This window comes from Myotis lucifugus, unplaced genomic scaffold, assembly GCF_000147115.1.
Source record: "Myotis lucifugus unplaced genomic scaffold, Myoluc2.0 scaffold_3, whole genome shotgun sequence".
Taxonomy (NCBI): Eukaryota; Metazoa; Chordata; class Mammalia; order Chiroptera; family Vespertilionidae; genus Myotis; species Myotis lucifugus.
In genome coordinates this window covers 344380-366001 of record NW_005871051.1, presented here as the reverse complement: position 1 = coordinate 366001, position 21622 = coordinate 344380, and the positions used below count along the sequence as shown (strand labels likewise).

Sequence of the window (21622 nt, the reverse complement as noted above, 5' to 3'; positions counted from 1 at the left end):
CTTTCCTTTACCCCTGGGTCTGCCTGCAACATTACGCTAGAATTCCCTTTATGATGCCTTCAAACTCTAAAATCATGGAACAGTCCCCAATATTAGACTTCGACCTGAATAACCAAAACATGCTTGCGATTGCTCAAGCAACATAGGGATTCCCTTCTCTGTCACCCCCCTCTGAACCTCCCCACTCTGTAGCAATGCTCTGGAATGACAGCTTGATTATCTTACTCTAACATTCCTTCCATGTAGATACTTCATGTGTGCCAGGCATCCCAGACTTCTGCCCACACAAGAGTTCCTGAAACTTCCCCCTAACTCCTCTCCTTAAACTCAAGGCCCTACTCCTCCTGCCCCGGGTAAAAATGCTCCACCCCACTGTCTTACCTAAGGTTTCACAGTCATCCACTTGATGTCTCACCACTGCCTCTGAGGAAAGAATCTTGGAGGATGCCTTGACAGGGTGGGGATGGGGAGGGGTTAAACGGCGTGGGAGAATGACGCTCTCATTACAATCCTTTCCCGGAGCCCTGGCTGGCATTGCTCAATGGTCAGAGCGTGGGCCGCACACCCAGGGGTGTCCAGGTCAATACCAGGCCAAGGGCATGTCCTTGGGTTGCAGCATTGATCCCCAGTCCCAGCTGGGGCATGTGTGGGAGGCAACCAACCCATGAGACCCATCCATCTCTCTCTTTCTCACACTCTCTCTCATCTTCCTTTCTATAAAATCAATGAAAAAGAAGAAGGGAGGCAGAGCTGATCAGCAGGCTCTCCAGGGAGCGCTGAAGGCCTGATGCTACACAAGTTCTCCAGGAAGGAGTGGTGTCCTGGCCTGTTTCTTCATTAGATCCAGGTCTTCACTGGTTTTACCTAAATAGGTAGCCAGCCTTCTGCAGAGCAAGCCCTCGCCCAGGCTCCCGCCAGGGCCTTCCCGCTCCCTGTGCAGTCCCCGGGGGCGGGCAGGGGGACGGCCGGCTTGGTTGAAGGCTCTGCTGTGCCTTCTTGAAATTCTTAGTACATTTGGAAAAGGGGCCCCACATTTTCCCTTTGCACTGGAAACTATCCATGCCCTCTCCCGGAGGCTGGAGAAGACAGGCACCATCTGCACTGGGGGGTCGGGGGAAGTGCAGCCCTGGGGCCTGGCGTGGCGCTCGCTCACTGCAGGCTGGAGGCTGGGTCCAGTGGGGTGGGTCCCCTCACCCTGGAGGTCCTCGGTTGGCCCCCAGGCCCCTCTTAGTAGGTAGGCAGAGCCCTTTAAGAGTGGGTGAGCAGAGCCCCCAGACGTGAGGCAGTGCCTCCGGGAACCATAGGCAGAGCCGCTACACTTTCCCAATCACAGTCCAATGACTGTCATCCCCCCGCCCCCCTTCTCCCACCCACTCGGCAAAATCAAAATCGCCGGGAGGAATGCGACCGGGAGAGGAAAGCCATCATGGGTCTAGAGCAGCGGTTCTCAACATATTGTTTTTGTGATTAATCACTATGCTTTCATTATGTTCAATTTGTAACAATGAAAATACATCCTGCATATCAGATATTTACATGAGGATTCATAACAGTAGCAACATTACAGTTATGAAGTAGCAACGAAAATAATTTTATGGTTGGGGGTCACCACAACATGAGGAACTGTATTAAAGGGTCGCGGCATTAGGAAGGTTGAGAACCACTGGTCTAGAGAAAGGACAGCCCCAGAGACAGCCAGCCCCGCTTCATCTCTGGTTCAAGGTCAGGGACCCCGCTGGGAGGGGGCAGAGCCTGCAGGACCCGCAAGGCCCGAGCGAGCCGCGTGCAGACGGTGCAGATGGAGAAGCGAGGTTAGGACGGGGGCGACTCCCAGGGAAGCGCAGACGGTGGGAGTGGGGTGGGCGAGCTGCCCAGCACCCGAAGCAACGGGACACGGTCCCCTCCCGCCTCCACCCCCCATTCTGTGCAAGGACCACGCCTCTCGGGTGCGGCCCCGGCAGGGAGCGCGGGGTGCGCGGGGGCAGCGGGGGGTTGGGGGGGGGGACCGGGGGCTGGGGGGGGACGGGGGGAAAGCCCGGCCTGCGCCGCGCCGGGCGCTTTCGTTTTTGTTCCCCCCAAGTCGGCGCCTTCTCGGCCTCGGAGCGTTTCCCCGAAAGCACGTGGGGCGGCTCTTCCCCGGGGCGCGCCCCTCCCGCCGCGCAGGCCCGTTGCCATGGGAACCCCCCGCCCCCCGCCCGGCCTCGCGGCGCCCGGCACCTCCCTCCCCGCGGCCGAGCAGCGCTCCTGGAAACACCGACTTCAAAGGCGTCCCCGAACGGTTGGGCTGCAACTGTAATAGGGGAAAGTGATAAAAAAAAACAAACGATAAAGTAGCCCACCGCTCCATTTCCCCTCTCCTGTCGCCCTCTTCTGTCATGTATTTACATTTCCATATATTCTTTTAAAAAAATATATTCTATTGATTTTTCAGAGAGAGGAAGGGAGAGGGAGAGTTAGAAACATCGATCAGCTGCCTCCTGCACGCCCCCTTCTGGGGATGTGCCCACAACCAAGGTACATGCCCTTGACCGGACTCGAACCTGGGACCCTTCCGTCCGCAGGCCGACGCTCTATCCACCGAGCCACACCGGCCAGGGCACATTTCTATATATGCTTGCAGCACCGGGTTGGTCCTGTGTTCTCTATACTGCATTTTTAAAAATATATATATTTTTTATTGATTTCAGAGAGGAAGGGAGAGGGAGAGAGAGAGAAACCTCCATGATGAGAGGGAATCATGGACCGGCTGCCCCCTGCACGCCCCCCACGGGCTTCAGCTGCCACGTGAGTTTCCGATGGCGACGCGCCGCCCCCGCCGCAGGCTCTCAGACGGGGAAGCCATGCAGACATTTCCAAGTCTGGGCCTCGGCGCCCACTTCCTTCTCAGTTGCTCCCTAGAAGGTGAAAACGCAACTGTCCCGCAGCCAAGTTGCCAGACCAGCAGTGCCACACGTCACTCACGCGGAGTCCCCGCCCAAAGGCTACGGAAGGGTCCAGCGGATTGGCCGGTCGGCGGCCCCGCGGGGGGAGGCAGCGCGCGCGCGGAACAGCCGCGTCCGATTGGCTGAGCGCGGAGCCGCCGATTGGTGGAGGCGAAGGGGGCGGGGCGGTCGGCACTGCCTTTTCTCCTCGCCGGCACTTTCGTTTTCCGGCGCCGAGTCTGCAGGGAGGTCCCGCCTCACCTGAGCGACACCTGCCGGACCCAGGCCCAGCAGAAGCGGCCCGGGGGCGCCTTCGCCCGTCCCGCTCGCCCGGCGCGCAGAGTGAGTGAGCGTGGGTTCCGGTACCGGACTGGGATGCGTCCGATCGGCGGCGGGGCGGGGAGGGGCTGCGGGGCGCCCGGCCTGGACGGGCTGGCAGCGCTGACAGGTGTGTCGGCCCCCTCCCCGCAGGGCGCGTGTCCAGAGTGTCCCAGGTGCGGCTCTCGGTGTCGGCCAGCCTTGCCGTGGCGGCAAAGATGGCTTGTGAAAGCCTCTCCCCCGCGACGCCGTCCTTCCCGCCCCTGCCCAGCGCGCCCAGGTTTCCAGGGCCTCCAGGGCCCGCGGGAAGTTTGGGTTGGCCTGTTCCACCCGCCCCTGCAGAGCGTTCTGGGTTAGAAGCTCGTCCTGTGCACGCAAACCCAACGGTCTGGCCCCTGAGCGCTGGGTGCAGCTGCTGCTCGGACGGAATCCCCAGCGCCTCGCGGGGGCGTAGGCGATGATCAGAACTGCCCATGTCAATGAAGGGACGGTGCATGGCCGGGGACTTGGTTGTGTCTCGATGTGCAAGGAGCTTAGTGTCTTCCCAGAATAAGAAAGGGATCGTTTCCTCCCTGCAAACCCCCCAATAATACAGCCCGTCTTCCTTGAACTTTCCTGGCTAGTCCCGAGGAGCTCGGCGGTAGACGCACTGGTGTGGGGGTGACTGCGCTTGGCCTGCTGTCTGTGCAGGTTGGAGAGGTGGTTGCTGTTACGGGATGGGAATCAGACTGGAGCCTCCCCGGGAGCCGGGGTGCAGCCGCTGCTGAATGAGGGTGCGGGGCTCAAACAGGTTGGGCGGGAATACGGTTCGCCCTTTACTTTTCTATTGCTCTCGGTCAGACACCAGATTTCCAATTCCACCAACTGTTATTGGTACATGACATGTGCAGGACGCTGTCCCAGGAGCAGAGGGCTTTTTTTTCTTTTTTTGAGACATGGTCCCTGCAACTCGGAGCTGACATCACGCAGGGGACTGGCTCTCTATGGAAGGCAGGGGCCGCGCTCTAACAAAGGTACAGAATGCCATGGGGTCCACGTCTAGGAAAGCATCGCTGTTTCTGAGTCAGGCTCAGGCAGCTCTAGGAGAAGGGGCGTGTGCACCTCCCCGGGACGCTGGTAGGATGTGGAGAGGCAGACATCTGTGGGGAGACTTTCTGCAAGGGCAACAGCAGGAACGGTGGGCAGAGCCAACGCCCAGGGAGAACTGGGTGCCTGGGCTGCTTTGCTCATAGATGAAGAAGGTAGCCCTGGGAGGAAGTCAGCCTGAGCACACACACACACTGTGGCAGTTTTGAACAAACGAGGGATGTGGTCCGACCCGAGGGTGGCAGAGGCTGGATTGGGAAGTCGTGCGGAGGCCGGGACGTAGGAAGGAGCTCTTGGGACCGGAGCCAGGTCATGGGAGGACAGACAATCGTGCCGATCCCTGTGTTGGTGACATGCTGGGTAAGATGGAGCCTGGATTTGTTGGTGTGAATGATTGATTGGAGACTGCAACCCAGGTAGTGCATCTGGCCTAGTTCATCGGGTCCCAACCACCAGGCTGTTGACAGGCCGATGAGTGGCCTGGGGTCACTTGCCTGGCCGGAGCCGTCGCGGCCTCTCTGGCGCGTACTTACCTGAGGCACATCCTTAGGAGACGCATGACAGGGTGGGAGAGACCACAGATCTGGAGCCTCCCGCTCAGGCACAGACATTTGACGTGAGCATCGAGTGGCCAGAGAAAGAGGGCGGCAGGGTGGGCTGGGTCCGTTCCTGCTGGCATCCGTGACGGTCACAGCTTTGCCTCCCACCATGTCCTTATCGTCCTTTGGGAGGACATTTGTGGAGTAGATATGACTTTGTGCTGCGCACATGCTCGCCAGCAAGCCAGTCGCTGCTTGCAAAGCCAGACCCCTCCTCCGAGGGCGGGCAGGACAACACTCACGCCCATCCACCCGAACGGTGTCGCCGAGCCTGGTGCCAACCCGAAACTGCCCTGGTGATGGGAGGCTCCCCGTCTCCCACTGGACGTCAGGGCTCCCTTCAGTTAGGTTTTTGTCTTAATCTTTAGAATTGCTGGGTAAAAATTGACTTACAGTTAGGCAAAGAGATAGTATTACTTGATCCTTCCCAATTATCATATATTTAATGATGTTGTTTCCATCTTTAAGTTATTACTGAGATTTAAGACATTTTGTGCCAGACTTACTGTTTGCAGTTGGCAAAGAAGAAAACATGTCTCTTCTAAAAGCTATATAACAAGAATAATCCATTTTAACCTATGAATCATAAAATGTGAAATACGAGTTTAAAATTCTTTGAGTTAAATGACAAATGTACTGTAATTTGTAAGAGAGCGATTTTGGGAGAGTTCTTATAATTTGTCCTAAAGTAAATCTAAGTTGTTTTGCATTTATTTGTTTGATAAGAATACAGATTTATTTAAAGGGCATATTTATTGAACACCTACTGTGTGTCCAGCACTGTCCTGGAGGTACGGCAGTGAACAAAACCTCCCGGAAATCCTTTTCCTCGTGTGAGGAAAACAAAAGTAATGAAAATATGCAAGAAAATATGTGGCCCAGCCGGTGTGCCTTAGGTTGGATTCCCGTCAGGGCACGTGCCTGGATTGCGGGCTCGATCCCCAGTAGGGGGCGTGCAAGAGGCAGCCGATCCATGATTCTCTCTCATCACTGATGTTTCTATCTCTCTCTCCTTCTCCCTTCCTCTCTCTCTAAAATCAATAAGAAACATCTTTAAAAAAAGAAGAAGAAAATACATGGTAGGTTAGATGGTGGTAAGTGCTATGGAGAAAAATGCATCAGGAAGAGGCATAGCATTTTCCAGGGTGAGAGGTGGTGTCCCTTTAAGTAAGGAGTCCAGAAAGGGCTTCCCCGAGAAGTTTAAGCAAAGACCTTACAATGTGTTTCCTGGAAAAGAAAAAAAATATTGACTCCAAAAGTCAATTTAAAAAACAGAGTGCAGCCCTAGCTGGTTTGGCTCGGTGGATGGAGCGTCGGCCTGTGGGGACTGAAGGGTCCCGGGTTCAATTCCGGTTAAGGGCACGTGCCTGGGTTGCGGGCTCAATCCCCAGTGTGGGGCGTGCAGGAGGCAGCAAATCAATGATTCTCTCATCATTGATGTTTCTATCTCTCCGCCCCCCCTCCTCTCTGAAATCAATTTAAAAAATTTTTTTAAAAAGAAAGAAAGAAGTTGCTTGAAAAAAAAAAAGAAAAAAAAAGAGTGTGGAATCTCTGGAGGGAAGGCAGGGGAGAGTGGGTGGGAGGTAATCAACCAAAGACCTTGGAGGGGGGCTGGGAAGGCAGGCCGGAGGGGGCCAAGGGGGGGAAGGGGGCATATGTAATACTTTAAACAATAAAGATTAAAAAGTGACAACAACAAAAAGCCAGGCTTTCTAATACAGACACTATTGAAGCAATGTAGTTCAGAGGCAAGTTATGTTTCGGATCAAGCAAGGCATCCGCAGGAGGCACCACGCTAAGCAGCGTGGCCGTCTGCTTTCCTCCAGGATGTCCCAGTGGTACGAGCTCCAGCAGCTGGACGCCAAGTTCCTGGAGCAGGTGCACCAGCTCTACGATGACAGCTTCCCCATGGAGATCCGCCAGTACCTGGCCCAGTGGCTGGAAAAGCAGGACTGGTAAGGAGGGCGCTGCAGAGAGGGGGGCGTTGCTCTGTGCTTGTCGAGGAACTTGTTGATCCAGGGACGTGGAGCCACGTTGACTAGATGAACCTCATCAGCGGCCACGGGGATTGTCTGTTACAGAAGAGTGTTGGTTTGGAAAGTGGCCCGTGTCTCTGCACAGCTACACACATTAGTCATTAAGTGCTTTCACGTAGTTTTGTCAGTTTAATTACAATACACTAGAGGCCCTGGTGCACGAAATGCTTGGAAGGGCCTTGGCCCTGGCCCCGCCCACCACCACCGTGTCTAGCCCAGCGGTTCTCAACCTGTGGGTCGCGACCACTTTGGGGGTCGAACGACCCTTTCACAGGGGTCGCCTAAGACCATCGGAAAACACATATATAATTACATATTGTTTTTGTGATTAATCACTATGTTTTCATTATGTTCAATTTGTAACAATGGAAATACATCCTGCATATCAGATATTTACATGAGGATTCATAACAGTAGCAAAATTACAGTGATGAAGTAGCAAAGAAAATAATTTTATGGTTGGGGGTCACCACAACATGAGGAACTGTATTAAAGGGTCGCGGCGTTAGGAAGGCTGAGAACCACTGGTCTAGAAGGAAAGACGTCTTCCAGTCTAATTAGCATATTACACTTTTATTATTATAGATGCTCCTAAATGCTTTGGATACGTTAGGTAATGCGACGCCAGTTACTTCCCAAGTTAGGGTACAGTCCATAGAAAGAAAATAAAAGAAATCATTAAAGCTGAGTTATAATAAATATTGATGAGAGAGACGAAGACGCATACAGGGCATACCTCTCAAAAGTGACCCATGTTCTACTTTAGAATTTCTCCTTGCCGACTGCAGATGCTTGAGATGTTCCGAAAGTGTTCCGCACAGAAAATGAAGTCCCCTGCTGACTGCTCCCCGCCAGAGTCGATCGCCATCAGCAGTGTTGTGCACAGTCTCGGGGCTCTAGGATTTCTCAGGCTAGCTGGATATAGCAGGAACATTGTACAGACTGCCGCTGAAAGCGGGGTCCATGTGACAGGAAAGCCATCAAAACCAAGAGAGCACTCACCGCTTGTTAGTAGCTTCAGTGTGGAGGGCAGTGGTGATTTTGTCTGTGTAAAACAGCCCCTAAGTAAAGTGTGTGGATTTTCCATCTAGGGAGCACGCCGCCAATGATGTTTCGTTCGCCACCATCCTTTTTCACGACCTCCTGTCGCAGCTGGACGATCAGTACAGCCGCTTTTCTCTGGAAAACAACTTTCTGTTGCAGCACAACATCAGGAAAAGCAAGCGCAACCTTCAGGTACGGCCTGGGTTCTGTGCGTCCGTCGGAATGTGCCCGTGTTTACATAAGAGTTTTTCCATTCGCCAAACGCTATGAGCACACACTCACTGGCATTTAGACAAGTTAGAGACTGTAAATCCAGTCCCTTTACGTGGGGAATACTTCAGAGCACAAGTAAAATAAAATGTCGGCTCGTTTTGTAAACACATATGGAATGTTTAGGTTTCAGCATATCACGTGTTAGGCATCTGTAATTCTGAGAAAAATGTGATGCTATAAACTTGTTTAACTAACAGTTGTCGCTATTTAAACCAAAGGAAAAAGATTCCATTTTAAGAGCATTGAGCTATAGCGAGATGTCAAAGCTCGAAGGAGCTGCAGTGCTGAGTCGCGTCTGAGTCCTTGGTCTCCGATGGAGAGTAAGCCCAGCACAGTGAGGCCTCCCGGGAGCCCACGGGGCATCGGGGCGTTGGAACGAGGCCCTCCTGGCCTTGCTTCTCGTGGGGCTGCCCTGCGAGGGAAGGTCCAGGGGGCTCCGCAGGAGAGGATGTGCTGGGAGTTTGGGGGTCCGCGTCCTTAAGTCTGGCTCCCGTAGTTATTTCTGTATCAGTGGAACGTTCCTGTTTTAATGGAGGCGAGCACCGTTGTTTTCTTGTTTCATAAAACGCAGCCAACTGTTCAGCTTAGGTCGGTCGTGAGAACCTTGTTTTTTCCCTCTGAATGGCTCTAGGGTTTTATAATGCCAGCGGATGAGGAAGTCAGATTAACTTCATAAACATTTGTCCTCCTATCGACTTTGCTTGCATATACCTGTTATATAAAGCCATGGTGGCTGTTTAAAAAAAATAAAAAGCCATGATTGCCGGTATTTTGCAAACTACTTTTGACAAGGAAGCAGAAAAATTGAAAAGACTATCTCTGGTCTAATTGAAGCAGAGACCAGCGGGAATGTCATGGGTCGTTTCTGCATCACTTGCGTTGTCTCAGGATCCTAACAAAAGATCATTACTGTAAAAGAAAAATAGACACCAAAGAAAAAGTATTATAGGAACCATGTATAAAAATACTTGGTTTTTAAAATCAAGAAGTAATTGAGGTACCTGCACTTAATTGGAAAGTTAGAGCAGTTTTTGTCAGAATTTTGTGAAAAGAATATTTTGATTTTACCAAATATTAACTTCTGTAGAACTTAATAAAGGCGAGATGAGGTTTCTCAGTGAATATGAACAAGTCCATCTCAATTCATAATGCACAACGGCTTAAACATCCTGATACTTAATGTACTTTTGTCCTCACCACCCGTGTATAGGATAATTTCCAGGAAGACCCCATACTGATGTCTATGATCATCTATAACTGTCTGAAGGAGGAAAGAAAAATTCTGGAAAATGCCCAGAGATTCAATCAGGTACTTTTTCTTCTAATTAAACACTGGTGATAATAACAAAATAAACGCATTTATTTTTCCAACAAATATTACTGAGGTGGTGGTGAGCAGTCCTCTGGTGCTATAGCCCCAGGGAGCGGGGAAATCAGAAATAGGGGTGTTGCGGACCCAGGCTCGGGAAAGGCGCCCGATCTAATGGAAGAGACGACGAATAAACATAGTTCTTCCCGATAGTAAGGATCGCCATGGAGATAACGGGGAGGGTGCTGTGTAGACAGTGATGGGGTGTCTGGGGCTGGCTGTGTGGATCGGGTCTGGACACTGCTGAGGTGCGGGGGCAGTAAGGAGGCAGGCAGGCCGTGAGTGGGTTCTTGCCGCAGCCCAGGGCGGGGAGATGGGGTGCACGCAGCAGAGGGGGGCAGGTTTTGGACATGGTACCGAAGGGCTTGTCGTGAAGGCTCAGACGTGGGAGTGAGACAGTGAAAGGTCCAGGGTGACTGATCTGTAACTTCCCTGGGAGACGCTGTGTGCTGAGCCGGGAGGGCGAGGGAGGGGGCGGGAGGGTGAGGGAGGGTGAGGGAGGGTGAGGGAGGGTGAGGGAAGGCGGGGGAGGGGGCAGGAGGGCTTTGACGGCACAGGAGGCTTTGGGAGGAGAACTGGTTGATGGGACAGGCAAGAGCTTCGGGTTTTGTTTTGTTTTGTTTTTAATTTATTGATTTGAGAGAGAGAAAGGAAGGGAGAGGGAGAGAGAAAAAACATCAGTATGTTGTTTCACTTATTTATACATTCATTACATGTGCCTTGACCAGAATCAAACCCCAAACCGTGGAGTATCAGGACGATGCTCTAACCAACTGAGCTACACGCCAGGAAGAGCTTTGTTTTTGTTTTTTTAAATATATTTGTATTGATTTCAGAGAGGAAGGGAGAGGGAGAGAGAGAAACATCAGAGATGGGAGAGAATCATCGATCAGCTGCCTCCTGCACGTCCCCAAAGGGGATGGAGCCTGCAACCCTGGCTTGTGCCCTGACCAGGAATCGAACAGTGACCGCCTGGTTCACAGGTCGACGCTCAACCGCTGAGCCACCTGGCCAGGCCAGGAGCTGTGTTTTACATAGGATTGTGACACCCGTTAAATTTCCAGGGCAGCCAAACGGTGCATGGGACCAGGGCAGGACATTTGACCACGGTTTTGTTAAATCTAATACAGCCCTTCCTGTGACCAGGGCCCAGCAGCTTTAAAGTTGCTGTGGCATTTGTCCTTTCCTTCCTTGAGTGTTGGGTGGTGGGGACAGCCCAGCAGGCAGGCAGTGTGGCACCGCAGTGGGGTGGGTGGTTCTGGCTGAGACGGGAGAAGGCCAGAGCGCACGGGAGTGTGCCCTGTGGGCATCTCTCTAACAAACACCCAGGGGGCACTGTGAGACATGGGAGCAGAGGGAGAGAGTCTTTACGTAGGGGTGGCGACTGCCCTTCCTCACGCACGTCCCGGGCATCCGGCCAGTCCCTGCCTCCTCCCAGGCCCTGTGTCTGTCACTCTGAATGCACCTTACTGCTCTAAGCATTTATTTTTATTTTTAAAAAATTTAATATATTTTTACTGATTTCAAAGAGGAAGGGAGAGGGAGAGATGGAAACATCAATGATGAGAGAGAATCATGGATCGGCTGCCTCCTTCCTGCACGCCCCCTACTGGGGATCAAGCCTGCAACCCTGGGCATGTGCCTTTGACCAGAGTCAAACCCAGGACCCTTCGGTCTGCAGGCTGACGCTCTGTCCGCCAAGCCAAACCGGCCAGGGGTAAGCATTTAAAGATGCAGATATTATTTGCTCTAAACGCAAGCTGACTGGTCCGACGGGAACCCGGCCTAGTGAACGAAAGGTGTGTGCCCCGAAGCAAGCTCTGAGGTGCCAGCGGCGGCCAGCCTGGGACACACGGGGACTCCGAGGCTTTAAGACAAACAAGGACAGGGTTCTTTCTTTATTAAATCTATTGGGGTGACATTGGTCCACATGAACATACGGGTTTCAGGTGTGGGTGTCCATGTTATGAGACCTGTATATTGCACCGTGTGTCCACCACCCAGTCAAGTGTCCTATCACCTTATATTAGGGCCCCCTTCTTCCCCCACCCGCTTCCCTCTGGCACCCCCCACCCCGCGGTTGGTGTTCACCCACATGAGTGAAATCCTAGGAGTCCAGGGTTAAGAAGAAGAATCTCGTCTACAGAATCTGAGAAACCCCGAAACAAATCCCTGTGTGCGCCTGCAGCTGTGTGGGCCAGTGGAACATTTCTGAACTGCTGCGTGTTTATGTCAGGCACGCACTGAGCCTGGTCCTTCCGTAGCATTCACAGCTCGCCAGCGTTGTCTCCAGGGCCCTGGGAACGGAACCGTTTCTTACAGGCGGTCCTGTGGGAAGCCTGAGGAGGAGTTTGGGGAGGTCTCGGAGGGCGTGGGGGGCACACGGTATGGGCTTGGCTTGGGAGTGTGACCAGCAGGTAAGTCCTAGAGGGGAGGGTGACTGTTACCTGCACCCCCGTCACAGGCTCAGTCGGGGAGCATTCAGGGCACAGTGATGCTGGACAAGCAGAAGGAGCTGGACGCCAGAGTGAGGGCCGTGAAGGACAAGGTGATGGTGAGTACCGCGTCCCGCAGCTCTCTGGGGAGGGAAACAGGTTTCAGCGGCTCCAGTGTAACCACAGTAACTCATCTCAGTCCTTTAAACAGTTGCGAAGCAAAGTTTAGCTGAGGCCCCGAACCTCAAGTAAACAAGCTGGTGACACCAGTGCGTAGCAGACTCTTAGGCCTTCCTGGTGTGACTTGCAGACACTGAGCTCACTTCCTTCCCGTAGCGCCGTGTGGTAACTGACTTTCCCCATCACCCGGTAAACGAGAAGCTGCTGCTCTAATCGCCCGTGTGTCTGCGCCTCTCTAGCCGGAGTCCCCGGTTACACGGAGCCCCGGGTAAACATGGCCCGTCCGGGCACCTGCTTTCCTCTAAGACAGTGGTTCTCAACCTTCTGGCCCTTTAAATACAGTTCCTCATATTGTGACCCAACCATAAAATTATTTTCGTTGCTACTTCATAACTGTCATGTTGCTACTGTTATGAATCGTCATGTAAATATTTATATGCAGGATGGTCTTAGGCGACCCCTGTGAAAGGGTCGTTCGACTGCCGAAGGGGTCGCGACCCACAGGTTGAGAACCGCTGCTCTAAGACTTGGATGGGGAGAAAAGCACCTCCCTGAAGCCAGTGCTGCTGCGTTTCCGATTGGAGCAGAACGCCCCGCGAGGCAGCGTGTGGCCGAGGGGGCTGCTCGGCGCCTCCGGGGGGCGGTCCGCTCCCTCCCTGCACTCTGAGGGCCGTTGGGGGGAAGAGGAGGAAGCCTGTGTCTGTGGAAAGGGCCAGCTGGATGAGGGCCGGGGTCTCCCGTGGGGCTCTGGGTCACACTGGCATGGGGTGCGTCAGACGCGTCCTCCCAAACTCCAGGTCCTTTGGAGCAGCTCGCAGCCTCCTAGGCTCTGAAGTGGGGGTCCGTGCCCAGTCCTGACATAGCTCCTAGTCTCTCTCCTTTTTTAAAGAAATATACTTTTATTGATCTCAGAGAGGAAAGGAGAGGGAGAGAAAGGTAGAAACATCCATGATGAGAGAGAATCATGGCTCAGCTGCCTCCTGCACGCCCCACACTGGGGATCGAGCCCGCAACCCGGGCCTGTGCCCTGACCGGGAATCAAACCGTGACCTCCTAGTTCATGGGTCGGTGCTCAGCCACTGAGCCACCCTGGCTGGGTATAGTTTCTTTTCTAAATAAAGTTACTATATGTTGATTAATGAAATGGTCACTATTTCATGTCTATGACTCGCATTTTGCAAGTCCAGTCCCTCTGAGGGAGCAGGATTATTGCCATGGTTTTCTGGGTCTTCTAGAAGCAGTGATCTGTTTCTTAAAGTTGTGGCAGCTGCTCAGTAGCATCCCTATTGATGTCTTTATTTGTAGTGCATAGAGCAGGAAATCAAGACGCTGGAAGACTTACAAGATGAATATGATTTTAAATGCAAAACCTCGCAGAACAGAGGTAAGCTCACATGCGGAGCGGTGCTCCTTGGCCGCGGGTTTCCCTGCCTCCGTGAGCTGACAGGGACCAGTCCTCCTTCCCACGTGCAGATCTTTCCACACGGAATCGCTCCTCTGGCCGCGCCAGGGCTTCCGGCCCTCAGGGCTGTGGATGTTTGGGGTCAGCTACTGTGTTGTGCAGGGTGTCCTGTGCGTGTCTGGCTTGTACCCCTAGGGGGCAGCAGCGCTATCCCTAAGCCCCAGCGGTGCCCTTGGTGGCAGGTGACGTGTTACTTTACTTGTTGTGTCTAGCCCACTGGCTGACAGAGACGGTTAGGAATGTGGAGTGAGTGCCCAGGCCCAACGCCTAAAGCTCCCCACACGTTCCAGCTCTGCCTGTGTGCTCCTCGGATAACAGTCAGCATTCTTCTCGTGTCTTCAAGCAGTAGCTCTATTTTGTTTTTATTTTTATTTATTTTTATTATTGATTTCAGAGGGGGAGAGATAGAAAAACATCAGTGATGAGAGAGACTCATTGATCGGCTGCCTCCTGCATGCTCCCCACTGGGGATGGAGCCCACAACCCAGGCACGTGCCCTGACCGGGAATTGAACTGTGACCTCCTGGTCGACGCTCAACCACTGGGCCACGCCAGCCGGGCTTGTTTGTATTGATTACAGCAACTGAAAAAACCCACAAGCGTGCATTGTGTAGTAGAACACGTGGGGTACCGCTGTGACCCCAGCAGTCCTTTGGAGGATAGCGTGGTTAATATTAGAGCAAAGGGGGGACAAGTGGTGAGGGAAGGGGACCTGACTTGGGGTGGTGAACACACATTATACGGATCATGTGTCGTAGATTGTAAGCCTATGCAATTTTATTAACCAGTGTCGCCCCAATAAATTCAATAAAAAATATCGGAGAGATCATTCGTATGATTTGGGTAAAAACTCAGAGAAGGAACTTCAGCTACTCCAACTTCCTAATCACCTACTTCTCTTCTGCTCTTTTACCTGCGATTTTGGAGTTTGCCACACGATTCGTTGAGGTCAGACTGTGACAGTAACTTCAGAACCAGGCAGCGCTGTTTCCACCCCACAGGGTCGTTGGAGACAAGGGCTTTGTTCCATGCGTCCAGTTCTTACACGTGGGACCTTCTCCTCCTCCTGTTCAAGAAAGATGGGAGAAGGCCCGATTGGACCTCTCGCCACAGCGCTGGGCCACAGCTCTGCTACGGGCCTGTGAGGCGCGGCCTTCGCTCATCTGTCTTCTTTCACTTTCACATTTGCCTGTTGTCTCTGCCCATTCACAGAGCACGAAGCCAACGGCGTGGCGAAGAGCGATCAGAAGCAAGAGCAGATGTTGCTGCAGAAGATGTACTTGATGCTGGACAATAAGAGAAAGGTAGGGACTCGCCTTCCGGGAAGACGTGCCTTTTTTGTCAGGGACTGTGAGGAGCGGGCTGAAGCTCAGGGTGGAGGAGCGATGATTTTTATAACCACTTGACATGGCGCCCAGTTGAGATGAAAGGATAGTGGCTTTGCTTTTAAGAAAATCATTTAAACTCGGCGATTAAAGGCAGATCGATTTTGCTTTGTTTCGTCCTCTCCCTGTAGGAGGTCGTGCACAAAATAATCGAGGTGCTGAATGCCACCGAGCTGACCCAGAAGGCCCTCATCAACGACGAGCTGGTGGAGTGGAAGCGGAGGCAGCAGAGTGCCTGCATCGGGGGCCCCCCCAACGCCTGCCTCGACCAGCTGCAGAGCTGGTGAGCGTGGCCCTGCTCCCCCTGCGGGTGGCCAGCCCCGCTCCGCTGGGCCGGGGCACGCCTCTCCCTCTGTCCCCGGGCCAGGGGTGCGTCATCTGTGCCAGAACACCAGGGACATGGTCGTCACATGACACATTTAACAACTCGGGTCCTGGTGTTGTATTAAAAACAAACGAGCTTGCCCTGACCGGTTTGGCTCAGTGGATAGAGCGTCGGCCTGCAGACTGAAGAGTCCCGGGTTTGATTCTGGTCAAGGGCATGGACCTTGGTTGTGGGTGCATCCCCAGTGGAAGGTGGGTGGGAGGCAGCTGATCGATGTTTCTAACTCTTTGTTCCTCTCCCTTCCTCTCTGTAAAAAATCAGTAAAATATATAAAAAACAAACAAACAAACAAAAAAGAGCTTGAGGCATTTTCCAGGAAGACATGAGATACCAGTTTGTGTGGCCGTTCGTCCAGGGTGGATGAGTGCGTCCTGAAGCTGCGTGCCGGCCTGGCCGGGCCTGGGGCGCAGGGTGAGGGCGGCTGGCCCTCCCGGGAAGGAGCTCTGGGCGTGCAGGCAGGAGGGGCCGTGGGGGTTCCGGCAGCACAGTGCTGCCGGCGCTGACGTGTTCCATGGGGGGTGCGGGGAGGGGGCGCCTCAGAGGTTTCCAGGAGAGGTTGGATTGCGCTTGGGAACGAATGGGAGGGCTTCATGGCCGCCAGAGAGAGCAGCACGTTAGTTTTTTCTCCCCAAATACCAGGCTCTCAACTCTGAGAGGAGCCTCGTCCCCGCCGCCCCCTGCGGTGCGAGTGCACCTGTGTAGGTGGCGGTGTGTCACCTGTGAGGACCCCTGGCTGGTGTCCGCGGGCCCTCAGTCCGGCCGCCGTGGGCTTTCTGACTGAGAGCCCTGTCCGTGCCTCCCAGGTTCACTGTCATCGCCGAGAGCCTGCAGCAGGTCCGCCAGCAGCTTAAAAAGCTCGAGGAGCTGGAGCAGAAGTACACCTACGAGCACGACCCCATCACGAAGAACAAGCAGGCCCTGTCGGACCGCACCTTCAGCCTCTTCCAGCAGCTCATCCAGAGGTAAGGGGGACTGTCCGCTCCTTCTGCAGTTCTGTTGCCCGAGGAAGGCTGTGAGGTAATGCAGACAATTAGGAAGGGTTAATGGGCCCTGGCCAGTGTGGCTCAGTGGACACAGCATCAGCCTGTGGACTGAAGGGTCCTGGGTTGGATTCTGGTCAAGGGCACAGGCCCAGGTTTCAGGCCTGATCCCCAGTAGGGGGCGTGCAGGATGCAGCTGAACAGCGATTCTCTCTCATCATTGATGTTTCTATCCTTCTCTCCCTTTCCCTTCCTCTCTGAAATCAATACAAATATATTTATATGAAAAAAGGAGGGTTTAATGGGTTACATAAACTTTTCACGGCCTGTCAGTTCTTTCTGGAGTCCTTCCTTCTGTGGCCGCCTAGAGTGAAAACTGGCAAATGTCACCCCTTCTCTGTCCCTCCACGGCCAGGCTGTGCGGAGACGGTGGGTCTCCCCTCATCAGACATGTCCCCTCCCTCTGGCCTCCTCTCCTCTCAGGCTCTCACATCCCCTCTCCTGAACGCTTACGATTCCATGCTTGTGCGCTCTGTGAAAGGATCACTACCATAAGTCGTTAGCAGATTGGCTTCTCAGTGCAGACTGTACGTGAACACAGTCCAGCTGAGGGTTTTCGCTGGCGAAGAGGATCACAGCTCAGGACAGTTCCTCTGATTCTGTCGAGAGCAAATGAGACCGGAGCGTTGCTTTACTGCCTAGGAACCCTCACTTTATCCACCGTCAGAGCCCTCCAAACTGCTGCTCAGCGTGTGCCCCGTACCCCCTTCCTCTGGGGGATCAGTTTTTACTGCTCGGCCTTCCTGTAATGCTAACCTGTGCTTTGCTGGGACCCACAGCTCCTTCGTGGTGGAGCGGCAGCCCTGCATGCCCACGCACCCGCAGAGGCCGCTGGTCCTGAAGACGGGCGTGCAGTTCACCGTGAAGCTGAGGTGAGAATGCCAGGCTGCAGCCGATGCCTCCTGCGCCAAGGCTGCGCCCTGCCTCCTCCCCACAGCACTGCCCGGTGGGGCGTCGGAGGGAGGAGTCCCCAGAGGGCACTTCTTCAGGCTGGGAGTCTGCTGGTCTCCCACTAGAGCTGTAGCAGACGTGTGTGCAAACACGTGCACACACCCCTGATGTTTCCAGTGCAGATGCAGTGCGCATTCACTGCACGAGGAAGTCAGACTGCAGGGCTGCACGCAACAGACTGAGTCCCGGCAGCCCCTTCCCTCCGAGCGTCAGCCCGTGGAAGAGCTTCACGCGCCCCCAGAACCCTATGCACCTTGTGTGTGGGGGCCTGTGACACATACGTTTTCTGCCCAGTGGGTTCTTAGCTCTCATCAGATGCGCAGAGTTACCTGAGTACCTGTAGACGACTGTGGTAACAGCCTGTGCCAGTCCTCACAGGGTTTTGTCCATGTCGACATAAGTACACGAGTTAATACATTTGTGTGTGTATGTGTTTATACATAGACACATGCACACACAAATACATATGGCGTGCAGCATTTTATTTCTAAGAACTGGGATTCTGCCAGTTGTTTTGCAGCCTGTTTTTCTCCTGATGATAAACTGCGAAGATGTTTTCATGCTTTCCCTCCTGTGGAGCAGCTGCCCCTGCTCACCTGCCCCTCCAGGGGCGCAGCGGGGTTCCAGGGAGCAGCATTGGCTAGGGGAGCAGCAGGCTCTGGGAAGCAGCACTGGCCAGGGGAGCAGCGGACTCTGGGGAGCAGCACTGGCCAGGGGAGCAGTGGGCTCTGGGGAGCAGCACTGGCCAGGGGAGCAGTGGGCTCTGGGGAGCAGCACTGGCCAGGGGAGCAGTGGGGCTCCAGGGGCAGCACTGGCCAGGGGAACAGTGGGCTCTGGGGAGCAGCACTGACCAGGGGAGCAGCACTGGCCAGGGGAGCAGCACTGGCCAGGGGAGCAGCACTGGCCAGGGGATCAGCATTGGCCAGGGGAGCAGCACTGGCCAGGGGAGCAGCGGGCTCCGGGGAGCAGCACTGGCCTTGAGTCGGCCCTGGTCCCGTGTGCTGGGCAGTTAGTGAGGTGGTAGGGGCTGCTTCCTGGTGCTACACTCAGCACCTTGGGTCCTGGCAGCCACAGTTGACTAAAGGTAGACGTTTTGTGAAGGTCCCATGTGGGCTAGGCCATGTAGGAGCAGGTGCTACGTGCTCAGTCTGATGTCGACGTTCTGCCCGCAGTCACAGCTGGGAGTGTGGCCCACAAACACACTTGTCAGAAGTCCGGGCGGGCAGATAAGGATGCAAGTTTCATCGTTTGTGATAACCCAAACTGGAGAAGGTGGGGGTGATCTAAATGTTTATTGATAGGGAATTGGCATAATAAATTGTAATCGATAGTTTTTTTTAAGTAATAATGACTTTTATTTTTCTTTCCAGATTGTTGGTGAAATTGCAAGAGCTGAATTACAACTTGAAAGTCAAAGTCCTATTTGATAAGTAAGACATCTTGAATACTATCTAAGATGCATGTACTGTTGAAATGCTGGTCTTGTTAGCCAAACACAGGCCGACGCCCAGGCCGTTGTATGGGATCCCAGCGGATTGTAATTATAGCTCCCACTCCGATCCCTCTCGTGCCTTCACGCGCCCGGCCTGTTTAGAGGGCACAGGAGCAAGTTTACCAGTGTGAGCTGGTACTGAGCGAGTCTCCGCACCCCCTCTTCCCCCCTCCCCTCCTACGCGCCCCGGGGAGGCTGCCCATGCCCCGGCTGCCATGACTCTGCAGCCCGAGAATTAAGCTGTCACTTTCGAAGGCCCTCTTGGTTTCGTAGCAGCCGAGCAGGGCTCTGCTGAGTGGAGGCCTCAGGGCTTGGCACAGTGCTTTGCGTGGAGTAAGTAGTTGCTCAATAAATAGTGACAACCGAGGCTTGCATTGTGTGAGGGGCGTGCTAGCACCCATTAGCCAGTTCACGCCTCACAAGAGGCTGCTGGTTGGTGCTGTTCACATGTTGCACAAATGAAAATTTCTGCCCGTAATTTATTACCCAGTGACACTGGGCAGAGCTGGTGTGGGAGCGAGTGAGTGAAAGGAAGGGCAAAAGGCCCACGGGTACAGATTGACCTTTTTGGTGACCTTTTATGTCTACATATACTTTCATATTTTTGATAAAGCTCATTTCAAAGCTTAAATGCATAGATAGCACTTTACATAGATACTTTTCTTTTGCAGAGACGTGAATGAGAGAAACACAGTGAAAGGGTATGTAAAGTACTTTGCACTTATTTCACTATCTTCTTTGCTTGTTTCATAGTTCCAAGCCCTTTTCATATCTCTGCCCTCTGTTGTCCAGGTTCAGGAAGTTCAACATCTTGGGCACGCACACCAAGGTGATGAACATGGAGGAGTCCACCAACGGGAGCCTGGCGGCCGAGTTCCGACACCTGGTAGGGCGGCCAGTTCCCCCTTTACAGCACGTCAGGTTTCCTAGGACTTCGTGGGATGTGGGGGGCCCCCTGGGAGGAGATGCCCCCTCTGTGGCCGGCAATGCCCCCACAGCGCTTGGGGAACCTCAGTCCCTCCCCAGCTCAGGACTGTGCACTGTTTCCTGCGTTTCTCTCCCGGAGACACTGTATTTGGGCTGCAGGGACTCGACAGGGTCTCCCACACACCAGTGCGCACATAAGTGACTGCACGTGGCGCCTGGGACCTCAGCTGGGAGGGCACGCGCTCTCGCTGCGCCGATTCCCCAGAGGTCCTTGTCGCCCCACGTCCTGGCGGTGCCTTCTCCCCGCCCAGGTGTGGCCGACCCCAGGTCTCCTCAGCCCCCTCCTCACGTTCGCCCTCCTGGTGGCCCTGCACCACTGCCACCCGGCAGCAGGCGCTCAGCAGGGGTGGAGGTGGGCGGTGCCTTGCCTGTCCCCCTGCAAACCCGGGTGCATGCTGAGGACGGGCTGGTGCTGAGCTCTGTGCTCCCGGGGCCTGCAGGGAGGCTTAAGGCAGCCTGCACCTCGCGACCTCCCGGCCTCCCGTGAACAGCGACCCAGCCAGGAAGCTAGAGCTGGTGTGAGAGCCTCGGTCCAAACTCAGGAGCCCAAGGGCGTCCGGAGCTGCTCTCAGACTCTGAGCTGTTCCCTCGACAGCAAGGATCGACTCCTTGTGAGGACAGTCTCAGCTGGGCCCGGACTGCTGGGCCTGCCGGGGGGGCTGTGGGGGCTGCCAGGGCAGGAGAGGCAGAGCCCTGAGCCTGGGGAGCCTGGAGCAGCTGGGGAGGGAGATGGGGTCACTCAGGGGAGGCAGGGGAACCGTGTTCTGCGCGCGGGTGCTGGCCGATGCCCGGCTGCGGAGGCTCCTGCTGGGGACCCGCACAGGCCCTGTCGTCGTGTGCTCTGGTTCTGAGCAGAACTTCCCGGCCTGCCTTCTTCCCAAGGCCCGACTCTGGTGTGATTTGTAAGTGAAAATAGCACCTTCGAAGGTTGTGTCGTGTACTAAGATGGCTTCTTGTTTTATAGCAACTGAAGGAACAGAAGAACGCCGGCAACAGAACCAACGAGGTGAGTCTGTCTCATCTGCAGGTCTGTCCGGGCGTGGCCCAGCACCCCCGTGGCCGGGACGCCTCGCACAGGCGCTCGGGCCCTGCACCCCTGTGGCCGGGGACGCCTCGCACAGGCGCTCAGGGCCCAGCACCCCCGTGGCCGGGACGCCTCGCACAGGCGCTCAGGCCCCGCAGGGCAGAGCGGTGGGTGTGTCTGGGGACTTGGTGCATCTGTAATAACAGCAAACACACTGCATTCGTGGCTTATGGCTTTCCAACGATTTTGCTCACAAGTGGGCTGGACCCTCCAGACTGCCCCGGGGGTGGGGAGCAGCCCTCGGCCTGGGCCTGGGCGCGGGGCGGAGCTGGGAGCTGAGGACCGCGGACAAGCGCTGCCCCCTCTCTTTCAGGGCCCGCTCATCGTGACTGAGGAGCTGCACTCCCTCAGCTTCGAGACCCAGCTGTGCCAGCCGGGCTTGGTGATCGACCTGGAGGTGAGGTTTACGTGACCGGACGTGGGAAACTTTATTTATTTAACTTGCTTGTATTTTTATTCCTCAGTTTTTGTTTTAGAGGTATTTACCTACTTGCTAAGAAAAGATGGTATTTTCCAGCTAATACTATCTTAATTTAATGAGTCATGAAGCTAGGTAATTGAATTAACCTTCAAAT

The 21622-nt window shown here is 54.4% G+C and overlaps 1 protein-coding gene across 3 annotated transcripts in view; it reads left to right on the top strand.

The window, feature by feature from the left end:
- Positions 1–3122: 3122 nt before the first annotated feature.
- Positions 3123–21622, top strand: part of STAT1 (signal transducer and activator of transcription 1) — a 32767-nt gene continuing 14267 nt past the window's right edge. For 2 of the 3 annotated variants that reach the window (XM_014460884.2, XM_006082355.3), the window contains exons 1-15: positions 3124–3263; positions 6751–6879; positions 8052–8196; positions 9488–9586; positions 12111–12200; positions 13567–13645; positions 14936–15027; positions 15240–15391; positions 16297–16455; positions 17313–17405; positions 18855–18914; positions 19648–19677; positions 19769–19862; positions 20928–20969; positions 21361–21444. In XM_014460884.2, the coding sequence (XP_014316370.1) occupies positions 6752–6879; positions 8052–8196; positions 9488–9586; positions 12111–12200; positions 13567–13645; positions 14936–15027; positions 15240–15391; positions 16297–16455; positions 17313–17405; positions 18855–18914; positions 19648–19677; positions 19769–19862; positions 20928–20969; positions 21361–21444 (1347 nt within the window). In that variant the 5' untranslated portion in view covers positions 3124–3263; position 6751. Of the gene's footprint in view, positions 3264–6750; positions 6880–8051; positions 8197–9487; positions 9587–12110; positions 12201–13566; positions 13646–14935; positions 15028–15239; positions 15392–16296; positions 16456–17312; positions 17406–18854; positions 18915–19647; positions 19678–19768; positions 19863–20927; positions 20970–21360; positions 21445–21622 lie in introns of all 3 variants that reach the window. The other variant, XM_023759687.1, reaches the window with a different exon arrangement.